This window comes from Salmo trutta, chromosome 32, assembly GCF_901001165.1.
Source record: "Salmo trutta chromosome 32, fSalTru1.1, whole genome shotgun sequence".
NCBI classification, from domain to species: Eukaryota; Metazoa; Chordata; class Actinopteri; order Salmoniformes; family Salmonidae; genus Salmo; species Salmo trutta.
Window position 1 is genome coordinate 611,548 of NC_042988.1, and position 19,275 is coordinate 630,822.

The window sequence follows — 19,275 nt, forward strand, 5'->3', positions numbered from 1 at the left end:
AAAGATTACAAAGAGGGCCCTGTCCAGAAACAGCCCCTAGCCTCTACACCCTGTACCACAGGCTATGGTTGAATCCTGGTTCTCCACCCTCCTCCCTAGGTGTGCACCATCATGGATTTAAAAGAATTGGATTGGTGTAAGCGTTGACTGGAATAAGATTCCACCACTATGATGGGGAATGTGCAAGTGCACACTTGGGGAGAAGGGTGGAGAATCGAGATGCAGCCTAGGTCTGTTTCTTGACTATGGCCATTCTAGGACTTTCTAGAGGAAGTTGGTTTGGTTGCTAAATATAAAGTTTTCTATTCTACGTTTTAGATTTTTGTACATTCCTTTCCCGATGATAATTGTATGAGAAAGGGTACAATACAGTATTGACTGATTGAAGAAGTTATATAACTGGTGCACAGTTATATTGCACAGTAAAATGTTTTTGTGTGTGTATATAACATTATTACCAGAATATATTGTACTAACCAATGTGTTATCAATTACCTCCTGCACATATTTAAAACTGGAATCCTTAGTTGCTACATCCATTTTTGGACTTATAACTTAATTATATATATCCATTAATTCTTGAAGAATATAACTTATAAATGCCTCATTAGTTTAGTTCAACTGTACCCCATCAGAACCCAAAATATAATATTGTTTGTAAACAATGTTTGTAAACAATGTAAATGTTAACAAATACTGTGTAGCCTCAACATGGTTAAAACTATAATTGTTATATCATGGATGGTCAGTCCTTGCATCAATAGCTCTGTCTATGAATTTGAAAGTGGTGACATTTTTCCAGACCCATCATCACTCAGCTTTTAACCAAATCAGAGGTAGGGTGACCACTTTATTGTTTCAATTAAGGATTCTATTCTATGTATTTTCTGCTACTCAAAATGTACTAAATGTTATCTATGATTCAATGGCATATCAAAATGTTTAGTAATATTATAAAATATATAAACTTTTTTGTCTTCTGTCAAATGCATGTATGTGTGACAGTGAGCCATCTACCTTTGCATGACAATGAGGGTCAGCTTCCGCATAATTCATTCATTTATCAGGTGCTGTAAAATATTGGAAAAAGTTTGGCGTTCATGATATAATTCATTACATCTCATCGAAGATAAAATCATGTCAGAATTTTGCAAGGCACTAATTGTAGTCAATCAGTATACAAGAAAAATACTAGCTAAATCAACCGCTAGAGGCCACCAAATGCCTACGGGTAGACGCTTCTAAAAACGTCAGAGTTGAAAGGGCGAAGGTTCTTTTGAAGATGGCTGCCCCCGAAGATGACATGTTTTCTCTCTGCGTCGACCCTACTAAAGTTAGTAGTTGTGTGGAAGTCCGATTTATTGACAAGATTAAGGTAATGTGCAGACAATGATTATTTTAAAAAGTCTAATTTCAAGTTTATCGGATCTAGCACCGTTTTGATGCCAAATTGGCACGCATGCTGTCAATCTGTGTGGACTGGCTGGGCAAATCAAAAAATTATGTGCAGAACATAACGTCAACAAAATGACAAGAGATTTTCTGGCTGGCTATAACTACGTGGTTACTTGCTAGCTGTGTTAATGTTTTAGATTCATCATGGTGTAACCGATGTGAATTGGCTAGCTAGTTAGCGAGTGCGCGCTAATAACGTTTCAATCGGTGACATCACTCGCTCTGAGACCTTGAAGTAGTTGTTCCCCTTGCTCTGCAAGGGCTGAGGCTTTTGTGGGGCGATGGGTAACGATGCTTTGAGGGTGGCTGTTGTCGATGTGTGCAGAGGGTCCCTGGTTCGAGCCCAGGTAGGGGCGAGGAGAGGGACGGAAAGGTATACTGTTACAATGGCTTATTGTAGTTAGCTAGCAAATTACATTCACCACCAATTACAGTCACCATCGTCATGCCACATGGACTGCTATCTGATTCCTTTAAAAATCTAGCTAAGCTTTTTGTCTAGTTAAACAACTAGCATCTTGAAACGTTAGCTATCTAGGTATGCACAGAGATAACTTTTGGGGGGCTAATAAAGTGCAAAGGCTAGCCTGTTCTGAGTCAATAGGATGCACTTTGTGTGGGTAAAGTATTGGTAGGTGCATATTACTGAAATTGACATTGCTTTTTATATCTAAACATTTGGTTTTATTTTAGGGCAAGGGATTATTTGCCAAGAAGGCCATCAAGAAAGGAGACACCATTTTTATTGAGCGCCCTCTTGTCTCTGCCCAGTTCTTGTGGAATTCCCTGTACAAGTACAAAGGTGAGGTGTTATAGGTTCAAGATTTAGGTGATTGACAGACTGAACACATCCTCCTTTTATGTTCCTAAAATCGCGGAGCAAAATGTTCCAGCATGCTTTGCTTTTGCATGCTTTGCTTTTTAGATTAACATAGGCCAAGGGGAAAACCTCACATTTTGAGTCTTTGAATGGTCTTTCATATTTAGTGATATGACCCTTAGTTCTCTCATTTATCATCCATCCCTGTCTCTTCTCCAGCCTGTGAGTTCTGCTTGCGTGCTCTGGAGACAGCCGAGGATAATGCCCGTAGACTCAGTGGCATCCCTGACCTCAGTCTACCCCACCCCGAGCTGTGCAAAGTGCATCCAGAGCTGCACCAAGCTTGCCCACAATGCCAGGTGTGTGCCTCTCAGAAGTCCTCCTCATCTGCACTGCCAATTAAGGACTGGACAGTACTGATCTAAAAACACATTGTAACCAATTTTTGAAAGTGGAAGCAAAGTACTTTTAGCATATATTTTCGTTTGTCTCCTGCATCTTCGCAAACTGAAGTTTAATTGTAAGGATGTTTTTTCTATTAATAGCGTAAAATTAAGATGTACAGAAAGACTCATGTAAAGGCCAAATTACAGAGGAGGAACTTCTTGATGCAGTTAAAGCCTTTAAATCCAGTAAAACTCCAGGGCTGGAAGGCATACCAGTTCAGGTACATCAAACCTTTTTCCATTATTAGCATGATTTGATCACTTCTATAAAAATGGTAGACTATTGAATACTCAGCAAGAAGGTCTGATTTCACTATTACTGAAACAGGACCCAGGTGGTAAATGTAAAGATCCAGCCCACCTAAAAAACTGGAGGCCCCTTACACTTCACTGTTGTGATGCAAAAATTCTAGCAAAATGCATAGAATTTAAAAAAGTATTGTCAGACAAGTTTTTTTTTTACATGGACGATACATATGAGATAATATAAGACAAGTACTGGAAACAATAGAACACTATGAAAAATTGGGGAAACCGGGCCTAGTGTTCATTTTGAAAAGTACGACTAGAATTTATATATAAAATGGACTATTTTAATTTTGAAGGATCTCTTATACAATGGGTTAAAGTTATGTATACTAACTCCAGTTGTAAAAGAGTAAATAATGGCTACTTCTCAGAAAGTATTAAACTGTCAAGAGGAGTGAAACAATGTTGTCCACTATCAGCATATCTATTTATTATGGCCATCAAAATGTTAGCTATTAAAATTTGATCCAACAATAATATCAAGGTGCTAGAAATCCGGGGCGTAAAAAAAATGGTGTCATTGTACGCTGACGACTCATGTTTTCTTTTAAATGCGCAATTTGGATCTCGGCACAGTCTCATAGAGGATCTAGAAAATTTCTCTAACCTCTCTGGATTGCAACCAAATATTGAAAAGTGTACTATATTGGATCGCCAAAAAATACAACTTTTACATTAGTGTAGTTCACCAATAAAATGGTCTGACGGTGAAGTGGACATAATCAGTATTTGTATCCCGAAAGAAAAACTTTCACCACAATACATTTTAATAGAAAGTTAGCAAAATTAGATATATTGCACCATGAAAAGGTAAATAACTGTCTATTTGTGGAAAAATCACCTTGATTAATTATTTAGTCATATCCCAGTTTACGTATTTACTTATGGCCCTGGCTACACTGAACGACTTGTTTTTTAAATTATATGAGCAAAGAATATTCTACTTTATTTTGAACGGCAAGCCAGACAAAATTAAACGTTCTTATTTATATAATTAATATGAATTCAGAGGGCTGAAATTTTAAATATTAAAATATTGAACCTTTCACTAAAGGCTTCAGTCATACAAAGGTTGTACTTCAATCTGAACTGGTTTTCCAGCAGATTAGTAAGAATAGCTCATCCCGTGTTCAAAAATCGCCCTTTTTCCCTTTATTCAGATTACATCACCTCTCACTGTCGGGTATTTGAAAATGAAATAATCTCTAGAATATCCCTATTTTTGAAACAAGCCATGGAAAGCTGGTTGCAATTTCAGTTTCCACCATAAAAGACAACAAATATTACAACAAATATTATGGTTAAACTCCTATACTAATTGATACAAAAAATATATATTTCATTTTTGGAAAAATTGTTTATTAATTGTATAATCTTTGTTAAGGATATCATAAATGCAGCTGGGGGAGTTATGTCACACATACAGCTTACAATAATATAGGGAAATGTCTGCTCTATTCAAAATTACAGCCAACTGATTGCAGCATTACCGCGGGAAGGGGGAGAAAATAAGGAACTTGTCTATCGGCCCTACATTAGACCAAAATTGGTTAAAGAAAAAATGGTGATAAATAAAGTATACCAGTTTCATTTAAGGACCAAAAAATGAACAGCTGCGCCATAAAGGTTGCAAAATAGTTTGGAGAGGTTTTCAATGTGCTGATTCCATGGCACATGGTTTATGAACTGATGGATTCAAAATGTATAGTTTTCCCATTTTTAAATTATTTTGCTAAATTCTTGCAACCATTAGAATTTTATGTATATGGGGGAAACATCCATCCCACTTCTGTAGATTTTGCTGTGAAGATGCAGAATCATTAGATCACTTGTTTTGGTACTGTCCACACGTAGCTTGTTTTTGGTTACAAGTTCAGAAATGGCTGATGATTTACAATATTTACCTGGAAGAGATAGCACTGCAAATAGCACTGCTGGGTGACTTAGAGCCATAGTCAATCGATCAATCTAATAATATTCTTAGTAAAAATTTTCATCTTTAATTTCTTTCTATGAGAATTGAAAGGTTCAGAACTTTTGTGAAACATTACAGCAGAGTTTAAAAATATTTGGGAATGAGATTGATGGGAGGATTTGTGGGTAACAGAAGGGTGGGACAAAAAAAAGAGCTAATGTCAAATATTCTGTGACTGTTATTTTATGTATAAGCTTTAAGTAGAGGCCTAAGTATTGTTGTCCATTAGTGTACTCCAATTAGGGGAGGGGGGTAAAGATGAAGGATTAGAAGCCACTTAAATAAGATGAATGAGATGCACCTACCCAATGCCCGTGTGACCACCACATGGAGATGTGTTGATATACTGTAGCTACTTCCTCCAATCTATTCCAGTGTCTCGCTTTGGGTTTCAGTGAGACTTTGTGTCCCCCTGCAGGTGATGTACTGTAGCAACGAGTGTCGGCAGGCTGCGGCAGACCAGTACCATCGGGCCCTGTGCCTAGGCTCCTCCCAAGAGGACCCAAACCACCCCATCAGCAAACTAAAGGATGCTTGGAGGTGAGAGATGGAATTTCTGTTTAATTGAGTACCACTAGATGGGGCCCGTATTTTTCTTAGGCTTGATTTAACATTTTTACTAGCTGTCAAATCCTTGCTTCCTCATTTCCTCTAATTCCTCACCTCCCTCTCAAAGCGCCCTCCCTTGCAACTCCGCTTTCAATTAGATTTGAGTAAATGAGGGCGAGAAAGCAAGGATTTGACAGCTAGTAACGTTTTCAGATCCAGCCCCAGTAATATTTTGTCTGTGATTGCTGCAGTATGAATTGACATTGTCCCTTATCTGTCACCTAGGAGCATGCACTACCCTCCTGAGACCTCCAGCATCATGCTCATGGCCAGGATGGTGGCCACTGTCAAACAGGTGAGCCTCCTGCCTCAGCCTTTTTTTTGTTGAGCTTCTCCAATTCCAAAGTGCGTTGCACTTTGTATTTGCATTTTGTCTTTGTAGTGAATGTTAGTTTGAGATTAAGGTTTTTGGAGATTGAAAGATCTTCACAATGCCTGGAGAAGCATTTAACCTGTCAGTTTGCTATAATAATCCTATATTCTTTGCATACCTGTGCATAATATGTATTTCTCAAACAATAATAATAATAATGTTTGAATCATTTGTGTCATGCAGGCCCAAGACAAAGGGCACTGGCAGAAGTTGTTCTCTCAATTCTCCAGCCGTGCGGCCAACGAGGAGGAGGAGATTGCACATAAGCTGCTGGGAGAGAAGTTCCAGGTAAGCATAGAGATAATGGCTGTGTCTAAAAATGTTAGCTACAAGCTGTTAAATCCTTGCTTCCCCCATCCTTTTGCCTAAATTCCCCTTAAGGCTCATTGGAGGAGGCCTGAGGAAAGGACCTTGGAACACTCCTCCAATGTGCTTTGAGAAGAATTGAGGAAACAAGGTTTGAGCTTCAAATTTGGTTAAAAAAAAATGTGGTCAGTATTAGCTTTGAGTCACCATTGGAATAGATTTCAAAACGGTTACTTATAGACTTACCTTCATTTTGACATATTGTATTGGGTTTGTAGGGGCAGTTGAACTTACTACGAACCCTGTTTACAACGGCACTTTACGACGATCATCTCAATCGGGTGAGTGTGGCACCATTTCCCCTTTCACAACTAAATTATTTATAGACACAGTCGTGGCCGAAAGTTTTGAGAATGACACAAATATACATTTTCCCAAAGTCTGCTGCCTCAGTGTCTTTAGATATTTTTGTCAGATGTTACTACTGAATACTGAAGTATAATTACAAGCATTTCATAAGTGTCAAAGGCTTTTATTGACTATTATATGAAGTTGATGCAGAGTCAATATTTGCATTGTTGACTCTTCTTTTTCAAGACCTCTGCAATCTGCCCTGGCATGCTGTCAATCAACTTCTGGGCCACATCCTGACTGATGGCAGCCCATTCTTGCATAATCAATGCTTGGAGTCTGTCAGAATTTGTGGGTTTTTGTTTGTCCACTCGCTTCTTGACGATTGACCACAAGTTCTCAATGGGATTAAGGTCTGGGGAGTTTCCTGGCCATGGACCCAAAATATTGATGTTTTGTTCCCTGAGCCACTTAGTTATCACTTTTGCCTTATTGCAAGCTGCTCCATCATGCTGGAAAAGGCATTGTTCGTCACCAAACTGTTCCTCGATGGTTGGGAGAAGTTGCTTTCGGAGGATGTGTTGGTACCATTCTTTATTCATGGCTGTGTTCTTAGGCAAAATTGTGAGTGAGCCCACTCCCTTGACTGAGAAGCAACCCCACACATGAATGGTCTCAGGATGCTTTACTGTTGGCATGACACAGGAGTGATGGTAGCGCTCACCTTGTCTTCTCCGGACAAGCTTTTTTCTGGATGCCCCAAATAATTGGAAAGGGGATTCATCAGAGAAAATGACTTTACCCCAGTCCTCAGCAGTCCAATCCCTGTACCTTTTGCAGAATATCAGTCTGTCCCTGATGTTTTTTCTGGAGGGAAGTGGCTTCTTTGCTGCACTTCTTGACACCATGCTATCCTCAGTCTTCGCTTCACTGTGCATGCAGATGCACTCACATCTGCCTACTGCCATTCCTGAGCAAGCTCTGTACTGGTGGTGCCCCGATCCCGCAGCTGAATCAACTTTAGGAGACGGTCCTGGCGCTTGCTGGACTTTCTTGGGTGCCCTGAAGCCTTCTTCACAACAATTGAACCGCTCTCCTTGAAGTTCTTGATGATCCGATAAATGGTTGATTTAGGTGTAATCTTACTGGCAGCAATATCCTTGCCTGTGAAGCCCTTTTTGTGCAAAGCAATGATGACGGCACGTGTTTCCTTGCAGGTAACCATGGCTGACAGAGGAAGAACAATGATTCCAAGCACCACCCTCTTTTTGAAGCTTCCAGTCTGTTATTCGAACTCAATCAGCATGACAGAGTGATCTCCAGCCTTGTCCTCATCAACACTCGCACCTGTGTTAACGAGAGAATCACTGACATGATGTCAGCTGGTCCTTTTGTGGCAGGGCTGAAATGCAGTGGAAATGTTTTTGGGGGATTCAGTTAATTTGCATGGCAAAGAGGGACTTTGCAGTTAATTGCAATTCATCTGGTCACTCTTCATAACATTCTGGAGTATATGCAAATTGACATCATACAAACTGAGGCAGCAGACTTTGTGAAAATTAATATTTGTGTCATTCTCAAAACTTTTGACCATGACTGTACATGTTTTTCGAGCTGATTCTTGGCTACTTCTTCGCTCCCAGTAGAAAAGACTGTAAAATAATGTCTTTAATTGAATAATTTCTTATGAACATGTGTGATTATGATGCAGATAGTTTATGCTATAAGGTGTCCTTGCATGTTACAGTGGTTTACACCTGAGGGATTTCGTTCTCTCTTCTCCCTTGTGGGGACCAATGGACAGGGTATAGGTACCAGGTAAGGTTAATCTCTAAATCTCCAACTCATAAATAATGCACTGACGAAGTGCCATTAGTCTGAAAATCATTCAATTTAAAGTGCTGACATTGTTTTCTTATGTCTCATTATAGTTCTCTCAGCCAATGGGTTCATGCATGTGATGCTTTGGCACTGACTAGCCAGCAGAGGGAACAATTGGATTCCTTCATTGACCAACTATACAAGGATGTCGAGAAAGGTCACAATTCCCTCCCTACACTCAAATACAGTGCCGTTTCCTGTGACATCTGTACCGTTTATGAGGAATACTGCGGAAAACTGTCTGATAAATAGTCTAAACCTACATTACCAAGAAAGTTCTTCAGAGGCTTTGTACAGCTCACATTTTAGGATAGATCGTAAATAATACTTGGCGCCTCTGAATTGGGGTGGCTTGACTCAAGCATATTTGAAATCGTTACTAATATGGAATGAATCTCTTCTACTGACAATGGAGGTCAGAGCTGAATTACATTTGTCTCCGCAGAGACCGGTGACTTTCTGAACTGCGAGGGTTCCGGGCTCTTCCTACTGCAAAGCGCATGTGAGTCGTCACTATCAGATGGTTTCTAACTCCAGCTCCCAGAATCCTCAAACTCGCACAACATACAGAATCAATTAAATTGACTACAAATAAAATGTTTCACTGGTCAAAAGTTTGATTGTTTGATTATTTCTTCTACTCTCTAGGTAACCATAGCTGCATACCGAATGCGGCAGCATCTTTCCCGAGCAACAACTTCTTGCTTCATCTCAGTGCCCTAAGTGACATCAGCCCTGGAGAGGTCAGAAGAGGATGCTGGGGGGGGTGACAAATTCTAGCCATGGATAGATGGGACAGAACATCCTGGCTTGCTCTCTTTGTGTGCTCTGTTGTCAGCCGGTATTAGGGGTCTGAGACTTTAAGGATTAGAGCGGTTGTGTCAGGCTGTCAGAGAGATTGAGAAGGCTTGCATCTGCCCGTTACAGAAGCGTCAGAAGGGGCCAGAGAAATGTTTTACCAGCCGATTAAATTCTGGCAAAAAATGTGAGCGCTTTAGTGTCGTTCTTATGACCTTGGCAGGATAGTGACGAGATTTTGCGCCAGCTGCTGAATAAACATGAAACATGAAAGTAACAAAACTTGAACAATAACTCCAGTAGTTTGAAGAGGCTGACTGTCATTCATTGTTGTGTAAACTAATCACGATATAGTAACTGTAATGGGAGGTCTTTTGATGTGAATGTCCTCATCTGCTAACATGTTAAACTCTGTTTCCTCACATCTCCAGGAGATCGGTATCAGTTACTTGGACTGCTGTCAGCGTGACAGGAGTCGTCATAGCAGACACAAAATCCTGAGGTAAACAACTGAAATCCCCTGTGTACCAATCCTTTCGACAGACTCAAACTGTTCCTAGTTCAGTCAAGATCAATGGCCACCCTTCCAGGCAATAACAGGCAGTCCTGGGCCAGCACAGCCAAGGGGGTCTGGCGTTTATTCCGGTGCCTACCTACGGTACTGATTTTTACCCCCTTAAACCCAGGGCTGGTTTGCTCTGCGGGAACCCATTTTGGATTCATATTCACTGTATCCTGTTGAAAGGCACTTCACCTTGAAAATCTGCAACTCCCAGAAACTGAAGGTAGTGAAGCTTGACCAAAGACTGGTCTCGGTCTCTTTTCTCAGAAAATGAGAACCAAAGATGGTGGATAAATTAAGATGGTTCACTCAGGCGGTTTACCTTAAAAAAGAAGTCCATTCCAGTCTACTCAAAGGCCCAGTGCAGTCAAACATTTCCTGTGCTTGATATACACTGTATATACAAAAGTATGTGTACACCCCTTCAAATGAGTGGATTGGGCAATTTTGACAGGTGTATAAAACTGAGCACACAGCCATGCAATATCCATAGACAAACATTGGCAGTAGAATGGCCTTACTGAAGAGCTCAGTGACTTTCAACGTGGTACCGTCATAAGATGCCACCTTTCCAAGTCAGTCCATCAAATTTCTGTACTGCTAGAGCTTCCCCGGTCAACTGTAAGTGCTATTATTGTGAAGTGGAAACGTCTAGGAGCAACAATGGCACAGCCGCAAAGTGGTAGGCCACACAAGCTCACAGAACGGAACCACCGAGTGCTGAAGCGCTTTGTGTGTAAAAATCATCTGTCCTCGGTTGCAACACTGAGTTCCAAGCTGCCTCTGGAAGCAACGTCAGCATAAGAACTGTTCGTCGGGAGCGTCATAAAAGGGGTTTCCATGGCCGAGCAGCCGCACACAAGCCTAAGATCACCATGCGCAATGCCAAGCGTCGGCTGGAGTGGTGTAAAGCTCATCGCTATTGGACTCTGGAGCAGTGGAAATGCGTTCTCTAGAGTGATGAATCACGCTTCACCATCTGGCAGTCCGACGGATGAATCTGGGTTTGGCGGATGCCAGGAGAACACTACCTGCCCGAATGCATAGTGCCAACTGTAAAGTTTGGTGGAGGAGGAACAATCGTCTGGGGCTGTTTTTCATGGTTCGTGCTAGGCCCCTGAAGGGATATCTTAATGCTACAGCATACAATGACATTCTAGATGATTCTGTGCTTCCAACTTTGTGGCACCAGTTTGGGGAAGGCCCTTTCCTGTTTCAGCATGACAATGCCCCCGAGCACAAAGCGAGGTCCACACAGAAATGGTTTGTTGAGATCTGTGTGTAAGAACTTGACTCTCAACCCCATCAAACACCTTTGGGATGAATTGGAACACCGACTGCGTGCCAGGCCTCATCACCCAACATCAGTGCCCAACATTAAAGCCTTCCCAGAAGAGTGGAGGCTGTTATAGAAGTGAAGGGGGGACCAACTCCATATGAATGTCCATGATTATGGAATAAGATGTTCGACGAGCAGGTGTCCACATACTTTTCGCATGTATTATATATTCCCACACTGAAGTTGGAATAACACTGAAATGTTGAAAATTATGATAATGCCCCTTTGGTATAAGAGCTGTTTGGAGATTTCAGTCTGTTTTTGTGGGATGGCGTTTTGGCCTGCCTGGTGACATTGGTTAGTTAGTAAACCATTAACAAAGAGTTCTAAACCTCTGCCAATAAGAGCTAGTTTTCAGTTTTCCCCTGCCAACTCAGACCCTCCCAGACAGTCCTAGCTAAATTCTTGCTTAAGAAATTGCTCTTTGCTTCTTTTCAATTGTTTTAATTTAGAACAATCACAGTAACGTACTTAATTGTTACCCAGAAATTATTTGATATTGAGATTAAAACGTCTGCATTAGACCTGTAACTGGTTGTCTCCCACATAGATACCAATGCAATAGCAGCTGAGTCTGTTCTACTTAGTTCATTGACTTTCATTGAACCAGAAAAAAACAGCAAGTAGGGTGCCTTGCTTCCTCTTCATATTCAGACCCAGATTGTATTACGCTTACATAAACAGTATGTTTACAGCGTTGAATCATGGCATTTATTTTTGAGGAGCTCACAGATTGACACATTTATTTCATCAGTCTGCGTTATATTCTTTATTCTTTCTTTTGCTCTCTCGCTAAGGCAATCTTTGTCCAGAACGAGACAGGCAGCCATGTGACTTATGTAACATCGTTATTCTCTTCCCAGGGATAACTACCTGTTCATCTGCTCGTGTCCAAAATGTGTGTCTCAGATGGATGAGTTGGATCTGACGTCGGACGAGGAGGAGGAGGAGGAGGAGGAGGAGGAGGGGGGGGGCCGAGGGGGATGACATGGAGGACGAAATGACGGACGTCTGAGGGGGTAAAAAGACCCACTCTGCTCCCACTCACCCCCTCCCTAATCCACTCACTCAGCCATGCTAGCTAACTGCACAGTGAAAACCAACCTTAAAGAAGACCTTGCATATCACCAAACATATCAAATTCGTTGTGTAACTAAATATTTTTTTCAAGGAAAATAAGTCACTCACTGGCCCTATGCTTTGGATCTCCCCCTTGAAAAGCGTTTGCTCATGTTACTGTACAGTAGCAGACGTTTTGGCTGTCACCTCTTGTTTATCTTCTGCTTATTGGAAAAGTTTATATGGAAGACATCCAGTTCACTAATGTTTTTCATTTATCACAGTTTTTAGTACCTCTAGAATGGTAGAAACCATTAAATTGGCAAGATGTCATTTATTCCTCGTGTTGAGTGCATTAGGTGTAGATTAATTCAGACCGAATATGTGGTGCTTGTTCTGTGAAGGATAATTCACTTGGCCAACCTAGTAGTGATATGGACAGTGTAGAAGAAGTAACTGACCCTAATTAAGTATATATATTTTCATATGAGATTAGAAACGGTCATTGCAAGCTATGAGGTAACCATCAGCCAGGATATTACTCTGAGACCTTGAGCTGTAGAAAGCTTTTGTCAGTTAACTTGAGTAGAGCAGATTTTCACTGTTATTTGACAAATGAAATTGCTGCTACTGCCCACACATGAATCAGTACAACCGCAATGACTGTAATCTTCAGTGCCAACATTTTCAATGTTACCGGACAAATATGGCTAACATCGAATGACTAACTTCAATTATCTCAGTTGGCATTTCAGAGCAGTGGTGCATGAGAACAAATTGCTTTGGTGTCACAATGAAATGCTGCAATATAAGAGCAGCAGTAAATACTGTATGAGAATCCTAGAAATTGTAATTTTTACTGCTCTGGCATAAACCATTGAGATTAAAATGTCTTGTCTCTTATTTGCTTTATTTGTATTCTTCTTAGTACAATTTGGTTTTATGCAGAAGTTAAGCCAACTGGCAATTTCTCAGTCTTCATCAAATATGAACCACAAGTCAACATTGTTTGAAGCAGACCGATACCCTGTGGATAACTAGATATTCTGAAGTCATTAAGTCTTATTTGTGAGTTGTCGCCAACATCTGTGAGAGCATGAAGATTTGACAAGTATCCCTTTCTAGTTATTTTCTACTTCATTAGTTGGTCTTTTAATGATGGTTTCATTTGTGTGCCTGTTATTATAGGCTATCTATTTGCCTGATGACTCACCTGAATTATTCTGCTTCTCTATCGTTTGATACATTAGTCACACTGCCATCATTGAAGTTGTGTGTGGTGATGTCAAAATGAGGGGTGTTGTACAAAACAAAGTAATCAGCGAGTGGATCATCTTTAACCAATCAGAGTATCAAAGCCCATGACTAATTTTCATGTGTTCTTGCTCTGGCCCAGCCCATCATTTTTTCTATCATAATGGATTTCCATTATAAAAATCTTCAGGGAAGTACCCGATCCAGACTGAGAAGAAACTAACGTCCATGGGTGTAGTGTTTGGCCGAAGCAAAGATTTTGGGTAGCCAGGCAAATTACCTATTGATACTAGATTAATGTGACTGATAGCCACATTTTTCTGAGTGACCTATTTTGTGATTTCACACAAGCTCCCATTTTTTTTTTTCAGTAACACAAATGTTCATCGGTGTCAGCCTATCTTCCCTATGGGAATGGTTTAGATGAGTCAAATGCAAATTTCCATTGGAAGAGAACGCCTGTTTTTCTTCCATGAGAGGATGCACATAGCTGGAGCCAGGCATGGTGGGAGGCTGGACCTCTGAACAAGTCCAACACCCATTGGTTGTCATCCTCAGAGCTCATGCCAGTATCCCCACGGGACCTCTTCAGCTCTGGAATGTGGCCGGGCTTTTGGCAGAGCTGTCCATTTGAAGGGGTCGAGGGCAGGCAGTCATACACATGCACAACACACAGCACTCGTTTTACTGTGGATATAGATACTTTTGTACCTGTTTCCTCCAGCATTTTCAAGGTCCTTTGCTGTTGTTCTGGGATTGATTTGCACTTTTAGCACCAAAGTACGTTCATCTCTAGGAAACAGAACACGTCTCCTTCCTGAGCGGTATGACGGCTGCGTGGTCCCATGGTGTTTATACTTACGTACTATTGTTTGTACAGATGAATGTGGTACCTTCAGGTGTTTGGAAATTGCTCCCAAGGATGAACCAGACTTGTGGAGGTCCACATTTGTTTTCTGAGGTCTTGACTGATTTCTTTGATTTTCTCATGATGTCAAGCAGAGGCACTGAGTTTGAAGGTAGGCCTTGAAATACATCCACAAGTACACCTCCAATTGACTCAAATGATGTCAATTAGCCTATCAGAAGCTTCTAAAGCCGTGACATCATTTTCTGGAATTTTCCAAGCTGTTTAAAGGCACAGTCAACTTAGTGTATTTACACTTCTGACCCACTGGAATTGTGATACAGTGAATTATAAGTGAAATAATCTGTCTGTAAACAATTGTTGGAAAAATTGCTTGTGTCAAGCACAAAGTAGATATCCGAACCTACTTGCCAAAACTAGTTTGTTGAGTGGTTGAAAAATGAGTTTTAATGACTCCAACCTAAGTTTATGTAAACTTCCGACTTCAACTGTATCTGTGGTTAGTTTTTCCAAATAATTTCCCTGGCAAAGTCAAAATGGGGTTGAAATGTGTCAAAAGTACCTCGACTGTAAAGTCATTCGGAATAACTGTCTTGTGACAACATTGTGGGCTGCTCAATGGCCTCTCGTTTATCATTGGAGAAAACATTTGGGACTGCAATGGCATCATATAAATCTTATTGTGCACTCTAAGCCAATGAAACAGGATAGGAAGGATTGTTGTGATTCATTCAAATTGATGCTTGAAAATGGAAAATGTTACACTAGTATAGCTTATATGCCACAATGGGTACATGGTTTTCAAAAGGCTGGAAGTTGAGAATTTTTTTTTTACTTCAGTATTGTGACAGGGTTAATGTTTCCTGTGGGACCCTAAATATTGGGGAACATTTAAAATAGCATATAACCACCCAGTAGATGTGAGAGATTTTGTACCTGAAGGCCATGTGTAGTATGTGCTGTCTAAGTTTATTTCTGTGAGAGCATACATTTTGGGACCATGCTTTTTTGAATAAATGTTTGGGGTGTGATTGAGTGTTCTATAGCCTTGTTTACACTGGCAGTTTGAAGTGACTCAAATACAATTTATTTGCATACAGTACCAGTCAAAGTTTGGGCACACCTACTCATGCAAGGGTTTTTCTTTATTTTTACTATTTTCTACAATGTAGAATAATAGTGAAGACATCAAAACTATGAAATAACACATATGGAATCATGTAGCAACCAAAAAAGTGTTAAATAAATACAAATTTACTTTATATTTGAGATTATTCAAAGTAGCCAACCTTTGCCTTAATGACAGCTTTGCCGTATGGAAACTCATTCTCTCAACCAGCTTCATGAGGTAGTCACCTGGAATGCATTTCAATTAACCAGTGTGCCTGTTAATTTGTGGAATTTCTTACCTTCTTAATAGGTTTGAGCCAAACAGTTGTGTTGTGACAAGGTAGTTGTGGTATACAGAAGATAGCCCTATTTGGTAAAAGACCAAGTTCATATTATGGCAAGAACAGCTCAAATAAGCAAAGAGAAATGACAGTCCATCATTACTTTAAGACATGAAGGTCAGTTAATCCGGAAGATTTCAAGAATTTTGAAAGTTTCTTCAAGTGCAGTCGCAAAAACCATCAAGCGCTATGATGAAACTGGCTCTCGTGAGGACCGCCACAGGAAAGGAAGACCCAGAGTTACCTCTGCTGCAGAGGATAAGTTCATTAGAGTTAACTGTACCTCTGATTGCAGCCCAAATAAATGCTTCACAGAGTTCAAGTAACAGACACATCTCAACATCAACTATTCAGAGGAGACTGCGTGAATCAGGCCTTTATGGTCGAATTGCTGCAAAAAAAACACCACTAAACGACACCAATAAGAAAAATAGACTTGCTTGGGCCAAGAAAGACGAGCAATTAGACCAGTGGAAGTCCTGTGGTCTGATGAGTCCAAATTTGAGATTTTTGGTTCCAACCGCCGTGTCTTTGTGAGACGCAGAGTAGGTGAACGGATGATCTCTGCATGTGTGGTTCCCACCGTGAAGCATGGAGGAGGATGTGATGGTGCTTTTCTGGTGACACTGTCATTGATTTATTTAGAATTCAAGGCACACTTAACCAGCATGCTTTAGTGGGACTATCATTTGTTTTTCAACAGGACAATGACCTAAAACACACCTCCAGGCTTTGTAAGGGCTATTTGACCAAGAAGGAAAGTGATGGAGTGCTGCATCAGATGACCTGGCCTCCACAATCACCCAACCTCAACCCAATTGTGATGGTTTGGGATGAGTTGAACCGCAGAGTGAAGGAAAAGCAGCCAACAAGTGCTCAGCATATATGCGAACTCCTTCAAGACTGTTGGAAAAGCATTCCTCATGAAGCTGGTTGAGAGAATGCCAAGAGTGTGCAAAGCTGTCATCAAGGCAAAGGGTGGCTACTTTTAAGAACCTAAATTATAAAATGTTAATTTGTTTAACACTTTTTTGGTTACTACATAATTCCATATGTGTTATTTCATAGTTTTGATGTCTTCACTGTTATTCTACAATGTAGAAAATTGTCAAAATAAAGAAAAACCCTTGAATGAGTAGGTGTGTCTAAACGTTTGACTGACGCTGTATCTGATTTGAATCTGTTCTTTTTTCTGCAGTCTGAACAGCCAAAAAGCACATGGAATCAGATATTTCAAACCACATATCAAACCACCTTCATAGAATCAAATCTGATTCCTGGCCATGCGACTTGTCAAATCTGATTTATTTGCCCTTAAGTGGTTTTTAGACTTATTCAGCGTATCTTGTTGCTTACTAGCTACTCTGTTGACAGTTTGACAAGAACATGTGGTAGATAACTAGCTTGTAAATTGTTTACAAAACAATTGGTGAATGTGCTAGCCAAAAAGGACTCGTTTTGAAAGTTGGATCATGTTATCCTTTGAGGCTTTAAAAGTTTCTTACTCTATTATTTTGATCATTCAAAGCAACTTGGATATGTCCATGGCAGGCATTGGCACCTTAGCTTGCTACATAACTTCTGAGTGATAGGAAGCACAAGCACCACCACCAAACAGCCTTCAGAACACAGGTGGTTGGTGGCACCTTAATTGAGGAGAACAGGCTTGTGCTAATGACTGGAGCGGAATGGTATCACACACATGGTTTCCAGGTGTTTGATGCCATTCCACCTGCTCCGTTCCGGAAATTATTATGAGCCGTTCTCTCCTCAGCAGCCTCCTATGCTACACCACACACCTGTCCTTACTATGACAACTAGCATAGCCTTGTCAGCAAATGCCGGCTGTCTGAACACACACACATCCGATTTGGTCATTTGTAACTTGCTGTTTGGACAGTCAGTAGTCAATCCGTCATCTGCATTGGCCATACAGCATTTACAGTGATACGGCCTCTGGAGAAGTCAAGGCATTCATACTTCGTACGCTTCGCAGAGCAATTTATCAGAGCTGTTGTGAAGTAAGTTGTCAAGGAAGTGAGTCTGTGTTTATACAGGATCTCCCACCCCCACCTACCATCAACCAATCATGTCAATAGAGAGCGATACCACAGGAGGTTGGTGGCATCTTAATTGGGGAGGACGGGCTCGTGATAATGGCTAGAGTGGAATCAGGGGAATGCTATCAAATATATCAAACACATGGTTTCCATGTCTTTGATGCAATTCTGTTTGCGCCATTCCAGCCATTATTATGAGCCGTCCTCCCCTCAGCAGCCTTCTTCCCATTAAAGAAAGCACCGGCACCACAGCTGAATCAGTGGGGATCTCGCATTTTGCCACACACTGTTTGAAAAACCATATGATCAAACAAAGCTTCGGATGTCATTGATCACGTGGTAGCGTTACTTTGAAACTATCGTGTATGCTTTGAAACCTGTTTGAAATGAGCAACCTAGATTTTTTTTAACAAAAAATACATTAATAAAAGACTGTGGCTAGGGCTGTGGCGGTCATGAAATTCGTCAGCCGGCGATTGTCTAGCAAATAGCTGTCGGTCTCACAGTAATTGACCGTTAATTAACATGAACACATCCTGGCTTCCACTGATGCAGACCTTCCGAACGACTACATTTTAAAAGGTCTAATAAATCTATGTAATATAGCCTACACCTTGACAATAAATATATTATTTATTTTAGACAGGTCTGAAGAAACCTGATATGAAGAAAATGTATATTTCAGAAGAACAGAATCGCATATTCTGAGTTGTCCTTATGTTAGGTCCTGATCTGGCTATGCCAAATGGCTGTGGGGTACACTAGTTCAGTTAGCAGACAAGATTTTCTTAGAATGAATTCTGTGGCATTATTTTATATTATGAAGAATACAATTGAACAAAGCTGAATAAAATAGAAAGGACATTTTCTCCAAAAGATTTGAGGGAGTGCGCACATGTGGCTATTTTGTGTTGAGCGGTTAACAAAGGAATAGGTACTCCTATATGCTTAATTTAGAGTCATTAATGTAACTTTAGTTGTTCTACAAACGTTGGGCTATATGTTTTGATTTTTAATACATTGTAAGGCTGCATGATGCGACTCTAATGATGATTTGAAAAAAGTTGCTTGAAAGTGATGCTTTGTTGTACAGCGCAGGCTGTACACTTCATCAATCTCTCATTCACAATTTCACAAGAACTTGCCAATGCCTCGAATTTGCCAGCGGCGTCCCATTTGTGTGGCCGTAATGCACCCTAAAAACATCCATGCCTTTTGCTGCCAGTGGCCATTGTGCCCTTGGCCCGGAGTGCTGCCTGCTCAGAAGTGCCTCTCACTCACAATTTGGCTGACACAACAGATCAGAACATTTAGCTTAAAATGTTGATAAACTATTAGGCTATTTCTTCACATTATAAG

At 40.6% G+C, this 19,275-nt stretch overlaps 1 protein-coding gene across 1 annotated transcript; it reads left to right on the forward strand.

Annotated features, from left to right (window-relative positions):
• The first annotated feature begins 1,239 nt into the window (after positions 1-1,239).
• Positions 1,240-13,186, forward strand: LOC115170721 (SET and MYND domain-containing protein 5-like). Its single transcript, XM_029726959.1, is given in 14 exon segments — positions 1,240-1,375; positions 2,149-2,257; positions 2,495-2,634; positions 5,424-5,545; positions 5,840-5,909; positions 6,171-6,275; positions 6,572-6,634; positions 8,392-8,462; positions 8,576-8,682; positions 8,971-9,027; positions 9,174-9,268; positions 9,755-9,825; positions 12,088-12,190; positions 12,192-13,186. Coding segments are annotated over 14 exon segments (1,254 nt in total). The 5' UTR covers positions 1,240-1,282; the 3' UTR covers positions 12,240-13,186.
• The last annotated feature ends 6,089 nt before the right edge of the window (positions 13,187-19,275 follow it).